Source organism: Rousettus aegyptiacus, unplaced genomic scaffold (genome assembly GCF_014176215.1).
Source record: "Rousettus aegyptiacus isolate mRouAeg1 unplaced genomic scaffold, mRouAeg1.p scaffold_m13_p_13, whole genome shotgun sequence".
NCBI classification, from domain to species: domain Eukaryota; kingdom Metazoa; phylum Chordata; class Mammalia; order Chiroptera; family Pteropodidae; genus Rousettus; species Rousettus aegyptiacus.
The window spans coordinates 71,707,933-71,733,127 of NW_023416288.1; the positions used below are offsets into that span (position 1 = coordinate 71,707,933).

Sequence of the window (25,195 nt, forward strand, 5' to 3'; positions counted from 1 at the left end):
TTATTACTCCAGAAGAAAAACAACTGTCATTTTAGCACCTTTCATAATAACAAATAAAAAAATTCTAATTTTATAATGTGTAGAATTAGTACATAATTAGTGAGGCCACACACCCTAAAACTGGTGCGCTTACTGAAATTTATAGGCTGGTAACAGAAACTGTAGATTACTCTAATGCGAAACATGTCATTAACTGTGAAGCTGCTATTAGGGAAGGGGAGCCGGCTAATGATTAAAATCTGCAGTATGTTCATACAAGGCAAGTCGTCCCATCAGCTTCTTCTACATCATTTTGGCAGATGCCTGTGCTTCTTCTTGCAGCACATATTGAACAAAAGGGATCAGAGGCCACACAGTATTAAAGGTAAAAGCTTTTTAGAAAAAAGGGAAGAGTGGAGTTCATTTCCTGACTTCTGGTTGGTTTCTTTTCCTGATCACTATTTCCTCCAATACTGTGTATGCTAGCTAGCTATTATTGCTGCTCTTTCTGGCTTATTACAAATATTCATTCTGCTTTGTATAAGGAAATTGGAGTGCACTATAGAGATGATATATGTTGTTTCAGATCAGGAGAATGCTGTAAATTCTCTGTCTTCTGATGATGTCCACCAGGGTACAAACTGCTATAAACCAGGACTTCACAAAGTTAGTCATTGTTTTCAGAGTAAAGAAAGACTTGGAGGAGATGTGAATAAAAATATTGGAACATAAAAGAATGATGTTTTAGAAGGAAGTAAAAGGTATCCTTCAAGAAATTATAGTTGTCATTGTGAAAAAGGCGAGGAAGGAATGTGATTTATTTCTAGTATGTCTGGGAGATTATCAAACTGGCTCCAGGTACAGGGGCAAATCCCTATGGGATATGATTCGCAGGCCTGTTTTTATGCAGAACAGAAATCAAGTACGCTTATTATCAATGCTCTGTCAGTTGCTTTTACCATTGTCTAAGTTCCTAATCTGTAAATGCGGAAGATAAAATGCTTACTGGAAAATGGTATTTAACAAAAAGCTGAGTGGAAATACTTACCTCTTCCTATGACTTCATTGAAATGCACAATCAGGCTACTGGGCCCAATCACTACGTGCTGGACTGCCTGAACCAGCTCTGGATTTAGAGCGCTGAGGTCAATGTGGACAGTATTTTGCAGTAATGGGCTGGATATATCAGAGTCCCCACCAGTTAGGATGGGGGATAGGTCCATCAGAGGATACTGCACTTGTCTGCATGATCCGTTCTGAGATGAGTTAGGAAACTGGTCTGCAAGATAAAGCAAAATTATTAGAAAACAATAGTAAAACCTCACTTAGTGTGGTCTGCACCAGGGATAGCAAAGCGAATTAATAATAAAACCTAACACTTAAAATTAAAATAAAAATGATAGTTTTATCACTGAATGAGGTTAGGAAGAACCTTTACAAAGGAACTGGTTTAATAAAAATAGTAAGTTGGAAAAAAGTATTGCCATACACACAAACACGCAAATGTTTTAAAAAAATATTTATAGATTTTCTTTTAAATAGACTAAACATTAACTTTAACAGCCTGTTTACTCTATTTCCTTAGACATTTCTCTTTTTATATATTACAAAAAGCCATGTTTGAGGTTTATTTTTAATATACTGTATTTTTAAGAATGCGAAGCACAAAAGTAGTCAGCCTAGCGTTTATTAATGAAATTAGTATTACTCAAAACAAAGAAAAATATGCATAATGAAGTATTTTAAACAAATATGATTAGAAATATATGATGGTTACAATTTCAGAACAGAAAGGTTTCACATTAGCAGTAACTTCTCGATTATGTGATAATGACAGCAGATTTAGTGTTATTGCTGTTTAGAGAAGGCAAATTAGAATGAGGTTAGTGTGCCATCCCCATTGCTAAGTTGAGGGCACTTGCAAAGGGATCAGCATTCCTGTATAAGTTGTTCTTTACAACCAAAGCCCTGTAAGAGCCTCAGGCAAGGTTCTCTTCCACAAAGTGATTTTTTTTTTTTTCATTTTAGGGGTAAAAAATTGTGGAGTCGAGAATAAATTTCTTAATACCAAATAGAACAGAGAAGCCACCAGTTGCTTTCCCTTTTCTACTGGGAATCTATATATGTTAGAGAGAAGGCATCATGCCTACAGCAACAGACCTGAAGAGAAACCAGGCAGTGTAGGACAATATTAGCATATAGGGAAAGGGGAGAGGGTTATGTGGGGGATCCCCACTGGTACCAAAAGACAGTACTGTTTGTTTGAAAATGAGCAGGAAAATCAGAATTTGAGACATGGGCATAAAAGGAAAGTTGATAGTAACCTGACTATTCCAAACCCCACTTAAGCATTTTTAGTATTTTCTCCATTGGATAGTTTCATTAATAACAAAATCAATTTGGCTGGAGAAGTAAATCTCAATAGTGGTTCAGAAAAGCTGCTGGGCCACCTACAGTTACTGTACTCATTATTTGTACATGAGAGAGACGCAACCTTAAAGGAAGGATGTAGAATATCAGAATACTTGAAATGTTGGATGGGTAAGAAGAAGAGAGCCTAGCTGGCTGCCTATTCTTTTAATCCCTGAAACAAATTCTTCGAACCCTTCCCACAGGAGGGAAATGTAAATGAGTCTCTATAAACTCAGTTCCTTCACCTTTACTTCCCAAACCTTTTCTCCTGGAGGTGGGGAGATGTAGGGAAATCCTTGGTGAGATGGGGTGAAAAGTCCTCTGGCATAGAAATTCTACTGGCCCGTGGGTTAAGCTCAGACATGTGCACAAACCATTTAAACCGTTAACGTGTGATTCTGGTGTAACACTACAGAGCATTCTGGGACTTCATGAAAGACAGATGAGGAGGCTGTCCCCAGCAGACAGAGAAAACCTCTGTAGTTGCTTCTTCCTTAGGTGCTGGCTGTGCATTTCTTTTTTCCCCTCTGGGTGAGCTGTTTTAGTCTATTTTACTGTTCCATGTCTCCTAGGAGCAAGTTCAGTGTAGGAAAGAGAAACTCAAACTTCTTAGCAATGATGACAGGGGTTTGGTGAGTAATGAGGTTAAAAGAAGAGTAAGTAAGCTTTAAACAAATTTGTGAATTTTAATGATCTCAGATTAGAGCTATTAAATGTGAATATAGATAATAAAAGCTTTAAATTTCAAAATTGTAAACTGGATTTGATTTGTTCATGTTGTTAAGGGCATGAATTTTTAAAGATGAATGGAGTCTGGTGGGCAAAGACAATATTTATGTGTATCCCTATTGAACTAATATAAAGTTCAAAAAATAAGAGGCAGTAAGTGTTAAAAAAAAAAAAAAGTTAAAATGTTACATGCCTCTTTGCTCTTGTACTTATTTTGAGGAACAATTTCTAAGTTTTCCAGTATCCTCAACTATCTGTGACTCATTTTATTTGTCCAATGGTAAATATTCAACCAGGGAAATGCTTGTATTTGACTCATGTCCTGTAACTTCTAAAGATAATGGAACAGATATAATGTAGACATTTTGGTTTTACCAGGAGATTTTAAATAAAACAATGTGAAATGCTCTGGTTAACTTGACCATTATTAGGCCTAGTGTTTTGCAAAGCAGATGATGCTAACCTCTCCTTTTAAAATAGCATTACTGGATAAGACTCAAAATATATTAAAGTCCTGGAATGCTGTGGGTGAAAGGCTGTTTACTAACAGTTCATTGAGAATCCTTCAAAGAAGTCCTAAAGGTGTAATTTAAATATGTGAGGATCAACATTCTGAGATAAAAAAATGTAGCGGTGCCAACTTATATTTAAATAAATATAAGTTTTGTATCTTAACTCTTCTTGGGTTGTTAAAGAGAGCATCACATTTTTTAAAGACTCTAAAAATCTAATTCATATATGAAGGAGTTCATTTAAAAATAAGAGCCCTGTAATCCTGTGTCAATTTAAGTATTTCTTTGAGTAAATACTTTTTTATATTTTTATAAAAATATAAATGCAAAATCAAAAAATAAACATCAATGCCACAACCCACTGAGGTATATGTATGGGTATTTCTCAGAACAATAAACTGAAATATACCTTCTGGAAAAGTAGCTCGGTAGTCTACAGATTCATTTGAAACCATTTCTGTAGTTGGGCTTACACTTCGGGCACTTACAAGCCTATCCAAATGAGGAGTGTATACTCTTGCATCATAGCGAACTAATTCACTGCCCAGATCTTAAAACAGAGAGAGAGAAAGAGCTCGTTAAAGACTTGGCTATCACGGGTCCCAGCAGACTTTGACCGAGTGACGAGAATTTATGGGTTTTATGGATTGCACATATGACAGAGCACATGAATTTATGACAATTTTAAACGGTAATGATTGTATTCTTAAATTAATTTCTTAAAACAATTAAAAAATTGTACCTTTAATTTGTTTTCTCCTTTTCAGCCACAGGAAAAGCCCAAGTAATAATAAGAGTATTATTGATATTGAGACAACACCAACAATCAATCCTGTGAAATTCTGATGTGGTTGAACTATAACTTTTCCAAGGACAGTTGAAGACACTGCTTGCTTCCACTAAAAATGACAAAAAAAGCCAGAATTTAGCTGGCTATTTTAGATAGATATAAAATACACTACACAGGTTGAATCAGTCTCTCTGGGCTCAAAATACCATCTGGTTATTACTGTTCTAGTAGTGGCATGATTGCCTTCAGAGTAATAAGACACTTCTCAATTCTGCTTCAGTGTTTGAATAGTTAGGGGCTACTGATCTCTGAAGTACTTACATGATACTCAGCTGTTTGTACTTGTAACTAGGTATTAGTGAAAAAAAAGGACAGATAAGAAACAGTCTCTGATCTCGAGGAACTGAAGTATAGAAGTGGAGACAAATACATAAACAGATAATTATAATACAATGTGATATGACCCATAGACGTGTAGATAAATGGTAAGAAACACCTACAATAGGGCGTAAATTCTGTCCGGAGGGTGAGATAGAGGCCAAAGGAAAATTCCTATAAGAAGTAAATAATCATATTATTATGGGTTAATAAGATCTCAAAATATTTTAATTTCAGTTTTGATACACAGAAGAAATCTTTGAGGCCCTTTCCAGCTCTCACATGGCATAATTTTGAGGATTTATGGTCCTTCTGAATTCCAAATTCTGATCTCATAATTTGGCCATAAATTTCCAATTTTTTTTTTTTGTAGTTTTCCATTTCATTACTTTTTAGAAGACTTCAGGAAACCTTTAAAAAGCACTAATTCTTGGATAAACAAAATGTGATATATCTGTACAATGGAATATTCAGCCTTAAGAAGTAATGAAGTTCTGACACATGCTACAATATGGATAAACCTTGAAAACATGCGAAGTAAAATAAGCCAGACATATAAAAAACACATATAAATATTATATGATTCCACTATGTGAAATATCTAGGCTAAACGTATTCATAAAGACAGGAAGTAGATGAGAAACTACCGGGGGCTGGAGAGAGGAAGGAATGTGAAGGTACTGCTTAATGGTTTCAGAGTTCTGTTTGGGGTGATAAAAAAGTTTTCGATTTATATAGTGGTGATAGTCGCACAACATTGTGAATGTAATTAATGCTATTGAATTGTTCATTAAAAAATAGTTAAAATGATAAATTTTATGATATGTATTTTACTACAAATTAAAAGATAATAATGTAATATACCCCAAACCAGTGAACTGTACATTTTAATGTGTTAATTGTCTGGTATGTGAGTTAATCTCAATTAAGCTCTTCAAGAAAAAAAAAAAGAATGAAAAATAATCACTCACTCAAGTTATCTGATTTAGCTGTCTACATGAAGAAGTTATTGTAAAATAGTTTAATTTCTATTTTACTTTGTTCAGCGTATACATATTCTTTTACTGCTGAGGCCCATGCATTTGAGATCACTGTAGAAGGAAGGAGTATGTTGGCCCTGGCCTCTTGTGGTGGTGTGAGGTAGAATAAGGGGTAATCCTGAATGTGTCCTCACCCCTCCTGAGAATTATAGTAAATTTTGGCAAGAGTGTGACACGATGGTGAGGGAATGTTGCTAGGAAGGACTTTTGAGATCTATCCTCTCAAGTTTAGGAAGGAGACAGTGCAACAAAAAACTCACTATTTCTAAAATAACAACTAAGAATCAAGGCTTAGCTGATGAGCCAAAGCCAACACATAAATGAGCTTTAATGATTTATTTAAAGCCTGCAAGTGACATAATTACACTGGCATCTTTATTTACATTATAAGAGGGATGCAGGAATCCCACCTCTATATTTAGCTCGCTGTTCAATTTCAGCAGGTCATTGGGGACTGTACATGAAACAGCTTCAGAATGTGAGTATATATTCTCACAGCTCTTATTTCCAACTTTTAACACTTCACCTTTAACTGCTTCAGGGTCAATGTCATTTCCCTGGAAGGAAAAAAAAAGAGGTTGTTAACACTTCATAGTTTTGGAAGAATGCTAACAATTGTGAAGGAATATAAATATACTGCAAACACAGGCCATGTTGTTTGCCAAGGCACATGACAGTCAGTTTATGATACTCATTTTCATGGGAATTTAGATGGTTGAAAGAGAGCATGACCATTTCAGGGCACTAATTAGTCAGGAATCACAGCACACAGCTTTTCTATCAAATTGGATTTAAGAGAAAAGGAAAGAGAGTCTTGGTTCACATCCTAACATCGAATGACCTCTTACCCATAATCACCTTATTAATGTTTCAGCAGGTATTGATGGTTGGCAAAAAAGGAAGCAATTTAGAGCTTTAGTTGTGCTGCCTATTGCTGCCTACTGCAGGAAACTCGGCTTTGGCTTCACTTTCAGAATCATAATGACAGTCTTACAAAATACTGATGCCTGGGTCCCATCTCCAGAGATTCTGGTTTAATTCATCTATGTTAACACATTCCATTTCTGTTTGAGTGGGGCAGTTTCTTTTCATTCCTCTTGCACAGTTAAATGCTATACATAAAATGAATTCATTTTTAAAGAAATTCCTGTAAGATGCCATGTGACCCTTGTTATAATTTGAGAGCATGATTACATTATTTTGAAGATTTTAAAAAAATTATTCAATTTGATATACTTAGTTAACTGGTTACCATTAGGCATTTATGAAATATTAATGTTTTATTGAAGAAAGCAATAATTAGCCTTGTGAGAGAAGTGAAAACGGGGAAACAATTTCTCATATCAACACTTAATAAGTACAGTTATTTATTAAAAAGCCATTATTTGGAGGAAAGATTTATTAAAACATACTACTACTTCTCTTATGGACAAAGAGCAGCCAGTAATAACTACGGCACTGCTACTTTGTTTTAAATGATCTTTAATACTTGGCAAACTGCTTTTACATACATTGTCTCATATGGATCTTAATAGACTGGTAGGTCAGATGTGATTCTGTGGAAAAGAGCTAGAAGAAAATACTTCTTTCTAACATGAATCTGGAGTTCAAGAAAAAATAGGATTTAACTGTGCGAGAGGGATAAAAGAAACTGCCCCACTCAAACACAAAAGGAATGTGTTAACATAGGTGGACAAATCCTATCCTTATGATATTTCTAGAGGCAGTATGTGTACTCCATTGAATCAGGTCTGCCACACGGGGCTATTTAACATAGAAGCACATAAATCTGATAGGTCACTTTGGGGCTTCAAATGACAACTTGTTGGTTAGGTCTGAGGAGGGCCAAAGCACTCACTCACATATTGGAGAGAATTCAGGAAATGACAAAGAGATTAAAGAGCTGGAGGGCTTGATTTATGAGGGAGTGACTACAATGTGTCCTGTTTGCTTAGATAATAACAAAAGATGGGGGAAGGGATAGACATTCTGCATTTACATTCCCAAGACTCCTTCTAGGCTCAGGGTCTCCTGGATATGGCATAGAGGCTTCTCTAAAACAAAAGCAGATCACAGAGCCATCTAACTGAACCTATTTTCATTTGTGCCTTCCAAGGAACACATGATAAGCAGTGACTAACAGAAGAGATTACTATTTGCTTTGTATGTTTAGTAATTATATTAAAGTGATACTGGCAGCCCACTGCTACTATATAACAGAGGGGCCTGAGTCAGAAAGCATATAAATGAAATATAGGCTACTTTTTATCATTTAAAATAAATACAGCATTATGGAGCCGTGGGGAAAAAGGTATAATATGTTTAATATTTTTATTTACTTTCTCATTATTTAATATTAAGTATTATTAAATAGAAGAAAATATCTATAAAATTGGCTCAGTTCTTCAGTCATTGAAATGGCAATTATATCAGTTTTTAAATAAAGCAACACAGAAGAAACTTGCGGTCTTTCATCCTTTATACACAAAGAGCAATTTAGAGGTATAATTATCTGATTTTATCCTGTAAGGACACCCTCCTAAGGCAGGTATTATTGCTATTCCTGCTTTACACATTGAGCAATAAGGTTCAAGACAGGACTTGGTCATGAAGCAAATTAAAATTGATACAAAATCTCCCTACCATCTCTTTTGTGTAAGATACATTTGTTTTTACTGAGAATCTTATAAAGATGAATAAGAGTTGCTTTCTTTCACTGTTATGTTAAAATGAATACTTTTCTAAACTAAAAACTAATTACTCCTAATGTGTTATATCAGGATGTTCCTTGTTCCCCTTCCTCCCTAACTCTGGTCAGGTGTTACACATGTTTCTGTCTAGGATTCAGGTCCAGGGATCCATATCTGAGCTGGTTACAGAACACAGAAATTGGCTCACAGTCTTATGGGAGCTCCCTTATAGGTAACTAACTGCTTTCCTCTTGCTGCTTTTAAGATACTTCTTTCTTTGTCTTTAACCTTTGGCATTTTAATTTTGATGTGTCTTGGCCTCTTTTGGTTCATCTTCTTTAGGACTCTTTGCAGTTCCTGGGCTTGTATGTTTATTTCCTTTCCCAGGTTAGGGAAATAGTTTTTAATTCCTTGCTCTTTCTCTTCTTCTGGTACCCCTAAGATGCAAATGTTGGCATTTTTGATGTTGTCCCAGAGGCCCTTTAAACTATTTGAATTATTTTGGATTCTTTTTTCTTGTTGCTGTTCTGATTGGGTATTTTCTGCTATCTTATCTTTCAAATCGCTGATCTGATCCTTTGCTTCATATACCTACTGTTGATTCCCTCTAATGTATCCTTCATTTGTTACTGTATTCTTCATTTTGACTGGTTCTTTTTTTCTGTGGTCTATCTCTATTTTTATGTTCTCTATCTCTTTGTGAAGTTCTCACTGAGATCATTGAGCATCTTGATAACCCGTGTTTTGAAATCTGGATCTACTAGATCGCTTGTTTCTATTTTGTTTAGTTCTTCTTCAGGAGCTTTGCTCGGTTCTTTGATGTAGACATGTTTCTTTGTCTATTTTGGCTGCTTCCTTGTGTTCATTTCTATGTTTTAGGTAGAGTTGATATGTCTCCTGGTCTCAGTAGAGTGGCCTTATGTATTAGGTGTTCTGTGGGGCCCAGAGGCACAGTCTCCCTAGTCACCTGAGCTGGGTGCTCAAGGTGTGCTTCTTGTGTGGGTTGTGTGTGCCCTCCTGCTTGGTTACTGTCTGCATATCAGTGGGTGGGATTGACCCTTGGGCTGATTGGTTGTGAGAACTGGCTGTGACTACAGTGGAGGAGTTGTTGTGCATGAGCTAACCCTATGGAGTAAGATTCACTTTAGCAGGGCTCAGATGCCTGCCCTGGCTATTTTTTAGGTGTGTTGTTTGTAGAGGTGGTTGGGTGGTGTTCTGGTGTGGTCTGAAGCTGGCCACCAGGTGTTTGGTTCTGGGGTCTCTTGGGAGGGGCTTTGTTGCCAGCCAAGGTCAACTGCTGCCTGTGCCCTGCCTAGGGTCACTTGGTATGAGTTACAAAGTGATGTGCAGATGACTGCTAGTTTTGTTGAGCTCGGAGTTGCCTGGGAGGGGCTAAACTGTGAATTGAGGCTAGCTACCACTAGTGCCAGACTTGGGGATGCTTAGCAAGAGGTACAGGGCATGCTGAGGCCAGACACTGCATGTTTGGGAGTTGTGAACCTTTGAGAGATTTTAGGGAAGTCTAGTGCTTGAGCCAAGACAGGTATGGAAAAGCCACTGAAAGTAGTTTCGGTGGGCCCATAAGTTGGATGGGGTGTGGTCTCAGGGAATTACCAGGGCTGGGTGTATGGTGTTAGCCAGGCTGATGGAGACTCAGTTATGGTATCTACATGCTGGGTGAGGGGAGGGCTCAACAAAGGAACAATGTTTCTGCCAGCACTTCTCTCTGGAAGAAAGCTGCCCCTCCAGCTCTTGCCCTGAAGCCAGACAGCTCAATTTTTTCCTGTGTGTTCCTGGAGCCTTTAGAGCTATTGCTGCAGTGCTGAAGCTCAGAGCAGGCAATTCTGTCAGAGAGGAGGTCCAAGTGTGGGCCCTTTGAGAGGAATGCCTGGGACTCCAACAGCTCACCTTGTCACTTGGTCACAATCTCCACTGGTTGATTTTCATAGCCAGAGTAATGGGACTTCTCTTCCTGCCACTGGAACACTGAGCTGGGGAGCCTGGTGTAAGACTAGGACTCCTCAGTGGAACCTCTGCAGTCAAGATAACCCTCCTGATTTTCAATTGTCACAAAAGTGTGTGAAATCAGCCTGTTTCCCATCTCTGCCTCTCCTACTAGTCTCCACATAGTTTCTTTTTTATATTCTTATTTAGAGAACTTCTGTTTAGCCAGACTTTAGGCAATTCCTAATGATGACTGTCCTTTAGTTTAATTGTAATATTGACATTGTCATGAGAGGGGGGCAAGCACAGTGTTTACCTTTTCTGCCACATTGATCTAAACTTTAGTCTCTGAAAATTTTTTAAAAACAGAATGCATGTTAACATGTACAGGGAAATACTGGTATGCAATTACCATCAATAGAAATAGGTCTTGACACTGGGCCAAATGATCTCTAAGAAAAGAGCCCTTCACCTCTATCCTGCCTGAAGATAGAATTGGCCTCACAGTGGTTGTGGCTGGTATTGGACCTATAATTGCAGGTAAATTAGTTAAAAGTGGGGAAGAAGACAATCTCTGGCTGGCTTTGGGCGGAATAGACTGGGTTAGCTCAGAACTATGCTCCTTTCTAGATACTTCTTATGCCTAGACACCGACGCAGGGCTCTCCCTAACCTCCCAACCTTTGTTTTTGTGCTCACAGTGTCACAACCCAAGTCCAGGCCTTAACTGATCTTCCTGCCTCCTTTTTCCTGTTTTAGCTGACTTCTCCAGACTGGCTTCTGAAGCATCTCTATTACCATATATATCAGTATAAGAGATAAGATAACCCCCCAGGGCAGTGTCAGGAAGTCCCTGTTCCAGCATTAAATACTGTACTTCTCTTTCCATAAAATATGCTCATACACAAAAAATCCATGTAAGATATTTAGGAAAAAATGTAGGGCTTCTTTAAACAGAATTGATTTTTTAGCTATTTGTAGAGTTTAGAGCTATTTAACTTAAAGCACTTTTCTATCATGTGATAGAAAAGTTTCTCTATTATAAAAGATATTTTAGTACACATTAAGTGAAAGTTAATATGAAAATTCTTGTAATTTAGTGGAAAAACCAAATTTGGAATCAAGAAACTTGAATGAGTCCTAGTTCTGCTATTTGCCCTCTAGGTGACACACAAAAAATCACGTAATCTTTTTAAACCTTTGTTTAGTTATCTATAAATGGGGATAATCATTACTGACCTCTCTAACCTCATAGGTCAATCTCAGGTGAAATAAGATGTATCAAAGTACTGTGTTAACTACAATTCCACACAAATGTGAGCTGCCTTTGACATAAACATTATACCCTAATGTGTACTCTTTAAGAGATATCTACTTCTGATGACCATTGTCCACCATTGGTGCAGGCTGCCTTGAAGCCTTGGTCATAAACTAGGCTTCCCATATTGATGGGAGTTTCTGATTTGTTCTGAGGAGTGACTGATCCTTGGTCTCTATTACATTCTCTGGATCCAAACATGGCTGACCCTCTTGGCCACGGTGTAGTCACTGGGCCACTGCTGACTGAGGTGGTTTTCTCAACTAGAGCTGGAAAGTATCACAGTCTCTTTCTAGCCAAGGAATTCTTGTATGCATGAATTCTGAGGAGCATGAACTCTTCCTGGCAATAAGGAGCAAATCTCACTCCAAACACATGATTCTCCCCATAGTGCTTTCATTGATGGAATGAATACAAACATACTTCACACTCATATTTTAAACGGTAATTGAATAAGCACAACATGAAATAAAATGGTATTCTTTCTTTTGATAAGAACAGTCTACTGCTTGTCTAGAAAAGGTCTTTTCTTTTTTCATGCTTTGCTTTCCTTTGTTTCTGCCCTGAGACAAAGGTTTTAATGTGATCAACTTTAGAGATTGATAAAGGGTTTAGCTGCTGTCACACAAATATTCTTTTATACCTTGCTTTTCCTCTTCTGTATAAGCAAAATGAAAAGACTGAATCATAATACCAAAATACTCCCCCTAAACTAGTCGCTTTTCCCCCAAATTGCCACTCTGTAACATGACAGGTGTTATACACTCATTAGAGAAAGGAGTCATTCTGTATACGGGCAAAAGAAGACAGTATTTTGTGTCTGTTTCCAGAGGTCCCTTGGACCGTGTTGGAAATAGCATTGAAAGGCTGAGGATGATGTCAAATCATGTTTTTCTCAGTCCAATAATTTTGTAGGACACTGAAAAATGGGTACTTAATTTACAGAAAAAGTTTTCTCTATATAAGACTGCTTGGAAGGGTAGATAAAGAACCATTTATTTCTAGTTCTTCCATCACAGATACAGGAATGGAAAAATAGAGTTTATCTAGGCGTAAAAATACTTGCTAATAAACCTTTATTTTTATCAAGAAAAACCAAATGGAATCTTTCAAATGGCAAACACAGTAATTGTTGAAAGCAAAAGGTCACACTAGATTAGTTTTATTGAAAAAAAAAAAGAAGAGATAAAAGTCTTTTTCCCTTTCTAAAACTAATTAAAGAAGGAGATGAAAGAACTTTGCTGTGGTAGACACGCTGCTCATTGAAGCTGGCTTCCATTTAATTTCATGCTGGGCTTGCTTAATTACCTTACAAAACACACTTGTGAGATTAGTAAACTTGTATGAGTATGAATGTATGCATGAGTTTGGCTGTAGATAAAATCTTGTTGAAAAGAAAAAAATTTCAGTAAAGATGATCTATGAGATCTTATTTATTATATCTAAACAACAGATACTTTTATCTAAATGATACACTATCTAAACAAGGACAAACTGCTTCGTATTTGTTCATAATTGCACCCAAAGTATCTTTTAGGAGAAAAAAATTCTGATTGTTTAAAACAATATGTTGAAGAATAAATATTTTTCTCTTTCTAGTGAAAGGTTATAGATAATTAAAGTCTGGATAATTTGCCTGTTTTATTACTATTTGAAGTAAAAATGATTGAAGCAATATGAGAGCTATATTCTAGTCTCTGTTCTGCTGTTATTTCATCATTTGCTAAACCATTTAAATTATCTGGACTTTAGTATTTTTTGTTTGCAACAGGCTGGGGTAGAAAAGATGATCTGTTATTCTCCAATTGAACTATATTTAGAGGCTAATATATTCCTAAGGTAGAGGAAACCCAGCTCCATTTATAAACTAACTTAGAGATGACCACACCCAGACACAAAATTCCAAGTATTACAAGGAAGTACAGAACTATAATTGATGCATTTATTTTCATGGCTCTTACCTTTTATCTTATAATGAACACACTTAGGTGTTCAGGAAAATATATACATATCAGCAGGATAACTGTATCACAGGCAGCCTGTTTAATGGATTTGTGTCTCGCATTTGCTATTTCTTAAATATATACACAATAAAGAGTTGTTAAATGCTTCATTAAAAAGCAGTCCATGATTATACTTACCTTTTAGTCTTATGTCAATAAGATGTGTTTTTCGGAGCTTAGATATTTGCTGATGTAGTATAAGACCAATCAAGTACAAAAATTCTATTCACATAGCTATACAGTCAATTAAGTGCTAGCTGATGATTTAAGAGAGCATTTTAAGCATTTCTTACCTTAATTTCCAGTTTGTTTTCATTGCCTATTGAGATCATCACTGGCTTTTCAAGAGGCTTAAACACAGGATTATGTACATAAATGAGATCAAAGTATTTGGAATGGATCCCATCTAACATGAAAAAGGCTTTGGTTTTCAGAGGGAGTTGCAGATTCAGCTGTTGTAGTGAAGGAGTTGTACAGCAGATTATCTCTGAATTAGAGCGATGTTGACATGCCTATATCAAGACACAGTTATTCACTGTAAACAAAATATAGCTTGACAACATCAATAGCAACTTTCACATTTCATGGTTTCAATCAATTGAAAGATATAATTTTTGAAAAATAATCTGCATTTAATTTCCTAATGTTGAAGAACACATTTCTGGAAGCACGAGATACAAAATTATCTAGACAGTGTAGTCTTCAAAGAAACACAGAGCTTCACCTCCCTGGAGTAAGCTACATTGATTTATCTGAAGCTGGCTCACCCTCTATCACTTTATTTTCCTTAAGGAGATAGGACAGTCACCTGGAAGGACTATGAAACAGCTATGGCAGAGTGGGAGCTGAATTTTATGCTATTAGAAGTCCTTATTCACTTCCTAGCTTTAAACCAAGCTATGAGAATCAGGGCAAAACCTTTACTTGGAGACTCAGTTTCCTCATTTAGGAAGTAAAATTAAAATGTCATTAACAATGTGAGATATTACATGGTAGAGTGCTTTGTTAACTGCCAAGTACCATAAGGTTCACGTTATAATTAACTATGTTGCTAGGTCATTTCGTTAACATATTTTAAGCTATCAATTACTGAGTGCTGGGTTCTGTGCAAAATACTTTGCAACGTTGATCTCATTTAACTCTCACAACAATCCTGTAAAGTAGGTGCTATGATTACCCACATTTTACGGATGAAGAAACTGAGCTTTTTGAGCTTACATCATCAGACTAGGCCACACAGCTTTCAGTGACAGAGTATGGAACATAAATCTTAGGTCACTGGCTCCAAAATTCAGTGTCTTAACTCCCACACTGTATATATTGCTTCTTCCTCACTCTGTAGTCTATGTTGGTAAATCTCTTACTATACTCTCTATATTTACAAAGTCTCTGCTATTATTATTTTATGCTCTTTCATCTCTCATTTCAAATATTCTTCTTTGGAATTCTGATTTATGGAAGTTTGGAAAATGTGGTTTCCTCTTGATTGTGCTCAGACTACACCAGCAACACAGAGTGGCGCGGTTAGGGTTAAATGGTTGTGCTTTTTTCCCCAAGGAAAAGACAAACAAGGAACAACATCCCTTAGATTTCCTTTTCTTTGACAAGTAGAGCTGGAGATAAAACAATTACTTATGCCACAATAGAAAAAAGACTCAGGATATACATAAAAAGCACAAACAAAATTTGAGTATTTGACACTTTCTTTTAAAAATAATTTTAAAAATTATCCTATATTTTAAATGTGTATTTTAAATTTTAAAGTGTATGCTGTGCAGATTAAAAAATAATACATAGGTATAATATGAATAAATGTCACTTAGTTTTATAACAAATTCATATTATAACACTAAAAGCGATTTATTCCTATCATCTTGAAAAATTAAAATGATCAATTTTACTGCCATCACAATAATTCTCTACATATATATAACAAGAAATTTGAAAACTATACAATAAACTTCTGGCTTCTGAGACATAACACACATAATGAATTAATAAAAGTTTTATTGAGAAGGTGATTAGTGTTTTTATTTTTAAGGATTTGGGTTTATTGGACTTAAAGGATTGTGGCTGGATGATTATATAATGAATTCCTTAAATAATCATGGTCAGTTTTAAACTCTACAAGCAGCAGGAAACATGGAAGGAATATGTGTCTCTTGATGAGATAGTTTCCACACACAATAGTCAAACAGATCCACCAAACTTTTCATTTTTGTCCAATTTTAATGCATAGCTCTATTGTACTAATATATTTGTGGCTAAAACAATAGAAGTTTACATTTATGGATATATGAACAGATAAAATTTTTATCTTCTACCATTGTTTGAATCTTTCTTGGGAAATACCACTTTTATGTCTCACATCTAGGAGATTTTAATAAATATTTGGTTACAAATGAATGAAGAAAGCCAAGAGGTGTTCTGTATATTGTTATAATACTGGTGAGAGAGAAGGAAGAAAATTTAGCTATTTTTTTTTAATAACTCAAGCTTGGTGAGAATTAGATAAACTAATAATTTCTCATATCTCTACTTTAAAAAATCATATGCCAACACCAAAGAGGTTACTGTTATTCTTATTTGGATAATAAAACAATGTTATACTTCGTTGTGGAGAACTTGTCCTTTAAATTAATAGCAGTGGTATTCTAACTTTGTTTGTGGCCATGTATGGGGATTGGTTTCAAAGCTCTCTACTTCATACAGTGACTCCCCAGAGTACAATCTCTCAGGAATATGATAAAAATCTAATAATACTCTTTAGAGGTGATGCAATGTGGCTGATTGAGAAGGTCAAGAAAAATCTCATTTGAGGTGACCTTATTGTTTGGTGATTTGGCTTGACATTTTTAGCCCCAAATTGGTTTTTGTAATTAAAGAACACTGTGACCTTAGTCTTCTAGAAATATTGGATGGGTAATCTAAAAGAAAGTACTGTAATTCAATCTGTCACCTTCCTAGTCGAGACCCTGCTTGAGAAGGGCCACTGAGAACTTTCATTCTAAGTTGAGTGGATGAGTCCAACTAGATTATGGTATTTTATATTAGAGAAAAACAACAATAATATACAATCTTTGTAAATAACTCCAATCTTCCTAAGGTCTAAACTAAAACCATCATTTTAATGTGACCTATATAAATGTTAGAGCATAAAACAGGTCAATCACTTTCAAGCAGGCATTTCGTTAAATTTTGATTGACCTTGCAAATAAAAGAAGAAAAGATGGAGAAACACCAAAGAACATACACACTCTAGGACATAACAAGTACTCTAATGCTCTTTCTCATTACTTGATAACATTATAACAAAGGGACAAGAAGAATGGGAAAAAGTGGATGCAAGAAAACATTGTGTGCCTGCCGCTTAGAAAGACAAGGATGCTCCTTCAAGAGCAAACACTTTACTCATGGGTTTTATTTGAGCAAAAGGGTCGATGTTCTATGGTGCATTAAGAAAAGGGGGGTGAGGGAATATAATGAACTGAATATTTATGTTCTCCCTCTGAAATTCATATGCTGGAACCTTAATCCCCAATGCGAAGGTACCTGAAGGTAGGGCCTCTGGGAGGTACTTAAGTCATGAAGGTGGCATTCTCACTAGTGTCTTTATAAAAGTAGACATAAAATAGCATGCTTCCTCTTTCTCTACTCTGTTTGAGGTTTCAATGAGAAGATGGCCTTCTGAAAATGAGGATGACACTCAGATCTGCTGGCATCTTCATCTTGGACTTCCCAGCCTCCAAACTAAGAAATAAATTTGTTTTTTATAAGCCACTCAGTCTATGGTATTTTTGTTAAAGCACCCCAAAAATACCAAGACAGGAAATGATGTGGTTTTTATGTGCACTGTCTTCAAAAACACTGTCTCAAGTTGGTAATCATCATTTATCTTAACATATGTGTGTATGTGTTGTTTTTTATAATGTTAGCCTCAGACTAGATAATTTTAGTTGCTGAATAAAAAAACACTATTTGACCTACACCACAAGGAAGGTAACTAACAAATGTTAAAGGCGAATGAAAATGTCCTCTGAACCGTGAAAGCCGGGGGTAGAGGCAGAGATGCAGAAATTTAAGCACAACCATCACTCAAAGGACTTACCACTGTAAAGTTCCTTTCTGCTTCACGCACATTTATCACCATCCTCAGGACACTAACGGAATTTAGGTTTTTTCCAACACCTGTTATTGTGCTCCCACCACTGGCAAAATAAAAACAGAAAAATAGTAATACTGAGAGATTCTTTTCCTACCAAGTACTTTGAGAGAGAAGTTCAATTAAATCACATGTAGTGATTGCAAGTTTTAGCCATGGCCAAAGTCTTCTTGGGAAACAATTTATTTAACTTGAAAATATTTCATAAGTTGAAGAAATGCATTTGTCTTTTTATTCATCAAATAAGCAAAAGAAATATTTTTTCTCTCTGAAAAAAAAATACAAAGAAAAACAAACTATAGACTGACAGAATTAAAGGAAACAAGGCAGATTGAACTGAGTCCAATGAGATATTGATTCAAAGGGACTCTAGTACAGGGAAAAGCTGTGTGTAAAGCAGGCAGGGCAATAATGCACTGAGGAATGGGGGGAAAAAGGGTGATTCTACTTTTGGGCACTAAGGTTATTAGTATAGAATCAACATGTACAGAATATAAGTACATAAATAGTAGAATGTCATATTAAACTGTTTTACTGAAATCCATTCACAATGTAAGAGAATAAGATTCTTGGCACAAACTAGTACTGATAAAGTCAAACTGCACTCAGAACTAGAATGCACTCTTTACTCCTGAACTGGAAAGGCAGCCTTCAAAAAAATGCAACAGCATCAAAGCTGGAGATAGATCCTCATTTCCTCTTGACTATTTGACAGCCAAGTTATCCTTATGTTTGTTATTTTCTTCTATCTATTAGAAGGTTTACTTACCTAATAAAAGATTTGGTTGGATGAATTTCATAGACAATGGGGTCTTCCCGGTAACTGAAGCTGGTAGTCTCTCGGTTGGCTAAGTCAATTTTCAATTTAATAGGAAACTCAGTTGGAGTGGTTTGGGCTGGGGTATAACATTCAAGAATACTATCTGACACACTGTACCAAAAAAAAAAAAAAAAAAAGAAGAAGAAGAAAACGTACCTTAGCTTTTAAAGATACACATATTTAAAAATTATATCCATAAATCAAAAGGATATCACTCAATGGCTCCTAAATGGAAATTTTCTGATGTGGTCTAGAAAAAAAGCTCTTTTAATGTAGGTTGTTTACATTTGACTAGATTTCAAACTTAGTTTTGTTTGGGCTCCTTGGCATCAACACATTTAAGAAATTTTAAGGTATCCTTTTGGCATATGATTAAACTGAGCTCTTCTGACTCCAAGAAGCAAAAATATATCTTCCCTCCAAATCCATTCTCCCCTGTTTCTCACCTCCTCAAAATGATTTAATCTAATTGTAAATGTTGATGGAAATGTTTATTTTAATTTATTGTCAATTATCAGAATCTCACAGGTCATAGTATAGCTAGGATACTAATATATAATAGGAGAGAAGTGAATGGAAAGATAAAACTTAAAAACAGAATCAATAAACAATGAGAAGGATAGAAAAATGAGCAAAAGGGAGTAGATGGTTTGGGAAGGAAGAAATTTTATCAGGAAGAGAGTAAATGATAAATATCTTGACTTTTCACCATAAAAAAAGAATATTTTTGTCTTGATTTATTAGATTCTATATTAATGCGACATGACTGATGCAATGAAAAATAAATTTACAACACCTTTTCAAAGTACATGTTTTTCCGCCAACTGAAATGTGTCTAGAATTCCCACTGTTTAGGTACTTTCCAGTTAAAGTAAGTAAAGTGCCACCAGTCTTGGGACCATAACTTGGAGAAATACTTGTTATTATAGGATCCTGAATGAGAGATAAAAACAAAACAAAACAAAAGTAACTTGTTAATTTTATAATTTTAAGTAGATTAACAATTAAATATCCCACTTAATGAGATAAGCAATGCTTAGACCTACCACATAAGAAAATATACTATATTGCGCTGTCCCTCGACCATTTGAAATAATTATGGACATATTGAAATGCTCATTCATTGCAGGACCAACTGTGCATTTCAATCTGAAACAAAACAAAACAAAACAAAGTTTAATATGTTACAAATGCAAAGGCATTTTCTGGTTTGGCTGTTTTATATGAGGGGAACTTGACTCCAAATCGTGAACTGACCACTCTGACTAGCAAGCAGAGTTTTGTGGTAAGCATTAGGGCTGAAAGTTGTATAACTCTATTTCTATACTATTAATACTAAATTTCATATTGACTGTATTGTATTATTTATACAGACAAAACAGGAAATGTTCAAACTCATCAATGTAGACCTCGTCAATTGCAAAGTTCATAATCTAGGTCTAATTTTATAAAATGGTAGGCATAATATGTGGCGTACTTAACAAACGGTATGTCAACAGCATATAAAACCACAGCTGATACATGTAAGTCAAATCTCTTCATTCGAGTATGTCAATAGGGAACAGTTCCGTGGTTTTACTTGTCATATGTTTATTGAAATTACTTAAAAAATAATGAACTTGTGATAGGTTTTCTATAGGATTATTTTGAATAATCTTATAATCTTAAAACAGTAAAATATAATTTATTTTATTAAATAACTTTTTAAAGAAATGTTTCACTTTAACGGGTTCTAATTTACTCATGCAGTGAGTAAGAACTTACAAGGTAGATTTCCAGAATGAATTTGTCTTGCTATTAAGCTAAAGAAGCATGACATTAATGGATGTTTTGGTCTCAGTAAAAATGAATCGATTTTGACCTTTGTGTAAACTTGAAAGGTCTACTAGGCATAAAATAACCACTTGATAGTCTAGGTCCAAGCATAAAACTTTAAATGTCTGGTTGTTGTTATCACATGATAGCTAAAAATTTCTGGATTCTATTATGGGATTCAGATCTTATAAAAGGTATGTATAGAATATAGTAGAACAGGTCTTGGATCAGGAAAGCTAAGTTCAAAGGCTTGTTCTGCTCTTACTCTCTGGATTACCCTTGCTAAGCTACACTTTACCTCTCTAAACTTCAGGACCCACCTTTGTAAAATAGGAATGGTGTTGCTATCTCCTGGAATTTGGGGATGGCTAAATGAGATATACTCCTTACACTACACTGCTTATAAATATCAGTGAATGTAAATTTCAACTCACCAAAAAAATGTCCCAAAAATGTGATTCAGTTGCTCCATCACATTTCTGAGGTTTAAAAAGTCGATATAGAAGAGAAGATCTATACTCAGCTATTTACTGATTTTTAATAGAAAAGGCCATTAGATAATATAATTGAAGCCTATAAAGGTGGGGTGACCCCAACCAGTGCTTTCAAGGGTACTCAACTTCTGATGAGTTGCTATAAAAATGGCTGAAAAGTACTATACGCCAAATTCTTCACCTAGGTAATAACATCTTTCTCACTCATCAATCCTGGTAGTAAATAGGTAGTAAAACAAAGCAAAACAAATCCACAAAAGATGTGATAGGCCAAGACTCTTTCTAGTTTAAGAAATTAACTTTTAGGAAAAATTTTTAATAGCATTCATTTAAAAACAAAACTTGTCTTCCAACCACACCCCAACAAAGCATTTAAAAATCCTTACGTATTTGTTGTACTCTCACTTAAGGTCAAGGTGCAGCTCTCATTTCCAAGGAGAATTCTGGTTTTCTTTAAATCAAATTTATTATTCCTCCTGAATCCAAAGTCCCAGCCACATATGGTCAGCACTGTCCCTCCTTCCAGAGGGGCACTAGTTGGGAAAACCTACAAAGGACAACAAAGAACTTAAAAATCCCAATATATTATTTTTCATATGTGTTGAAAACAAAAAAATACCTATCCTTAAATAGTCTGAAATTTTACTCTCCCATTACCTAAAAAAAATTGAATTTTCCCGAAAGGAATAATGGTCACAAATTTCAGAGAATCTGGAACAAATATTAAAACTATCTGAAAGCAAACATTAAAACTATCTGTACAAGCCCAGGAAGTACAGAGTCCCAAACAAGATGAACCCAAAGGGGTCCACCCAGATACACCATAATTAAACTGCTGAAGGTTAAAGGCAAAACAAGAATCTTAAAAAGCAGAAAGAGAAAAGCAGTTAGTTATCTATAAGGGAGCTCCCACAAGACAATCAGCTGATTTCTCAACAGAAACTTCGCAGGCCAGATGAGATTGGCACAAAATATTCAAAATGATAGAAAGCAAAGATCTACAACTGAGATGTCTTTATTCGGCAAGGCTATCACTTAGAATTGAAGAACAGATAAAGATCTTTCCAGACAAGAAAAAGCTTAAGGAGTTTATCACCACCAAGCCAGTATTTTAAGAAATGGTAGAGGAACTTCTTTAATAAGAAGGTAAAAACTATAATATATTAAAATGGCAATAACTACATATCTATCAACAATTATTTTAAATGTAAATGCTCCAATCAAAAGACATAGGGTGGCCAAATGGATAAGAAAACAAGACCCATACATATGCTGCTTATAAGAGACTCATTTCAGATTGAAAGACACACAGACTGAAAGTAAAGGGATGGAAAAAGATATTTCAATGTAAACAAATAAACGAAAAAGATGGGGGTAGAAATACTCATGTCAGATAGAATAGACTTTAAAAGAAATGCTTTAATGAAATGATCACCAGATTAAGTCTAGTTAATATCCATTACCATTAAAAAAAAGACTTTAATAAGAGACAAAGAAGGACCCAGTAATCTCGATTCTGAATATTTATCCAAAGGAACCCAAAACAAAACTCGGAAAGGGCATATATGTGCATCCATATAATGCTCATTGCAGCATTATTTACAACAGCCAAGATATGGAGGCAACTTTTGTGTCCATTAATAGATAAATGAATAAAGAAGAAATGGCACATATGTATATATATAATGGAATATTACTCAGACATCAAAAAAGAATGAAATCTTGACATTTGCAATAACATGGATGGACCTAGAGAGTGTTGTGCTGAATGTAGTGAGACAGAGGACAAATGCCATATGATTTCACTTACATGTGGAATCTAAAGAACAAAATAAATGAACAAAAGAAACAGAAACAAACTCACAGATACAAAGAATATTTTGATGGTTGCCAGATAGGAGGCGAGTTGAGGGGATGATTGAAAAAGGGATTAAGAAGTACAATTAGTAGTTAGAAAATAGTCATGGGGATGTAAAGTAGAGCCTAAAGAATAGAGTCAATAATAACGTAATAGCTATGGAGTCACATGGGTATTAGATTTATTGGAGTGATCACTTTGTAAGTTATATAAATGTGTAATCTCTATGTTGTCCACCTGAAACTAATATAATATTGTATACTAACTGAAATTGAAAAATAAAAAAATTACTAAAAAAAAACCTATCTGACATGCTGATGAAACAAGTTGTTTTCAGGAGATCCAGAGATGAGATAGAGAGCAGATTCATCTTGGGTGTGAATGAAGGGTCTTCTTGGGCCACTCTGAAATGAATTTGTCTTCTAGGAAACTCCTGAGCTGAGGAAGACATACTCTAGACGCAGATTTCTACATGCTTGTAACTCTGATTATAGCTCCTTCATGGGCCTCCATATCACACTCTGCCCCAAACTCCTTCACGAGCCCTAGAAGCTAAGCTCCAACATAAGTCTTGCTTGTGTACCAGATGGGTGTGTGTGCTACATTCTTGAGAAGAAAGTCACATGGTAAAAATACCAGCAGCTTTCATAATATCAAACATATAGATGGTATTCAATACATATCTGCCATTCATTCATTATTTATAAATCATCTAGTATGTGCCAGACAGCAACATGTGAATAAGTAAATCTATTTTTTTATATTTGTTAATTCACATTTATTGATTTGCAATTATTTCTTTAAATATGGTCACTATTCGATATATACCAGTTGATACCATTTAATACACTCAATATATTATTGCTATTAGAAAGAGATAAAAACAGAACTGGAGAGAACCCCAATATGATCTTGTAACTGCACCCAGCACTTACAGCCTTTTCTTTGTTTCGAGCTGCTTTTGCCTAGATAATGGCATTGTGACTCACTTGGTCTTTTTTCCCTCTGCCCTTATCCTTCCATCTTTGTACGCCTACTCCCTTAACCATTAAGCCTTAAGACATAAGATTAGGGCCACTGTCAAATATTTTAAGACTGAAGCCTCAGGCCTATCTATCAGGAAGACAGTAACTCAGTTGCACTAAGGATAACATCTTGGCTTTAGGTGTGTTTCAGCCCCATACCCATCCAGGAAGAACAGCCCCACAGGACCAGGACAGGACGGGGGACCAGGACTGGATGGGATAGTGCCATGGCTGATTCCAGAACTGGACATGATGATGAATTATTCCATCCCTGTTTAATCAGCAGCACCCACAACTAAACTCCTTCAATTTCCATGACTGAGGATTTTCCCCCTAAATAATCCATTCCCTGGAGACACCTGGGGGTGGGGTATCAGGTCTTTGAGTGGTAGCTCACCTGTGTCTCTGGGACTTGCAGCTCTTGAAGCCTTACTTTCTTTGCAGCAAAACCTGTACCTATCTCACTGACTTGCACGCAGGCAGATGAACTCCTTGCTCCGATAACAATCAGTATTATAGTACTGTTTCTAATTATCTCCCTTGGCAATATTTTACATCTCATTTCTAGGCTTGGACCCTCTCCCCCTTGTTCAATGTTAAATAAGTAATAGGTTCATTTTATCATTGCAGGTTCAGTTTTGGTGTGTTAGAAGCAAAATTTGGAATTATTAATAAAACTGCTAACTGTAAGATAGCATTAGACTCTTAGGAAGTCTATAAGACAAAGATTATTAGACTATAACTATTAAAACAAAACAAATTTCCAAGTTAAAAATAAGCTTCTCTTCAGCAGCTCTGTGACAATTGAGAAAGGAAATGCTCTTTTGGGGGGACATATTGTAAATTGTGCTGTAAAGCACAATGGTGGGAAAACAGCCCCGCTATAGACACAAACACCAGTAAAGGTATTTGTTTAAGGCTGGTTAGTGAAAGTCTAAAACTGTTCTTTCGTAATTTAGAAGAGCTTTTAGCAAAATTCAAATTTGCAAAGGTTCCCATCCCTCCCAAGTAAACAGTCGCAAACCAAAGCCTTAACTTATCCTTGTTTACCAAACCTCTTCAAAATCTTAGCTCAGTGCTTTAATAATAGCTATTTTTCCCATTAAGATCCATTATGCAGTCATGCCTTTCATGAAAACTTACCTCGTCTATGTCTAACCAAATGAGAACTGCTAGGAAAAAAAATATATTTATTATTATGTTAGAAATCCAGCAGAAGAATGAGAC

At 35.6% G+C, this 25,195-nt stretch overlaps 1 protein-coding gene across 6 annotated transcripts in view; it reads right to left on the bottom strand.

Annotated features, from left to right (window-relative positions):
* The window catches only part of MET (MET proto-oncogene, receptor tyrosine kinase), a 110,368-nt gene that overhangs the window by 17,236 nt on the left and 67,937 nt on the right, over positions 1 to 25,195 (bottom strand). For 5 of the 6 annotated variants that reach the window (XM_016119312.2, XM_016119310.2, XM_016119309.2 and 2 more), the window contains 10 exons: positions 21,472 to 21,632; positions 19,823 to 19,925; positions 19,573 to 19,709; positions 18,726 to 18,887; positions 17,903 to 18,002; positions 14,088 to 14,306; positions 6,251 to 6,397; positions 4,375 to 4,531; positions 4,042 to 4,182; positions 1,028 to 1,258 (listed from right to left, as the gene is read on the bottom strand). In XM_016119312.2, the coding sequence (XP_015974798.2) occupies positions 1,028 to 1,258; positions 4,042 to 4,182; positions 4,375 to 4,531; positions 6,251 to 6,397; positions 14,088 to 14,306; positions 17,903 to 18,002; positions 18,726 to 18,887; positions 19,573 to 19,709; positions 19,823 to 19,925; positions 21,472 to 21,632 (1,558 nt within the window). The remainder of the gene's footprint in view (positions 1 to 1,027; positions 1,259 to 4,041; positions 4,183 to 4,374; positions 4,532 to 6,250; positions 6,398 to 14,087; positions 14,307 to 17,902; positions 18,003 to 18,725; positions 18,888 to 19,572; positions 19,710 to 19,822; positions 19,926 to 21,471; positions 21,633 to 25,195) is intronic. The other variant, XM_036231010.1, reaches the window with a different exon arrangement.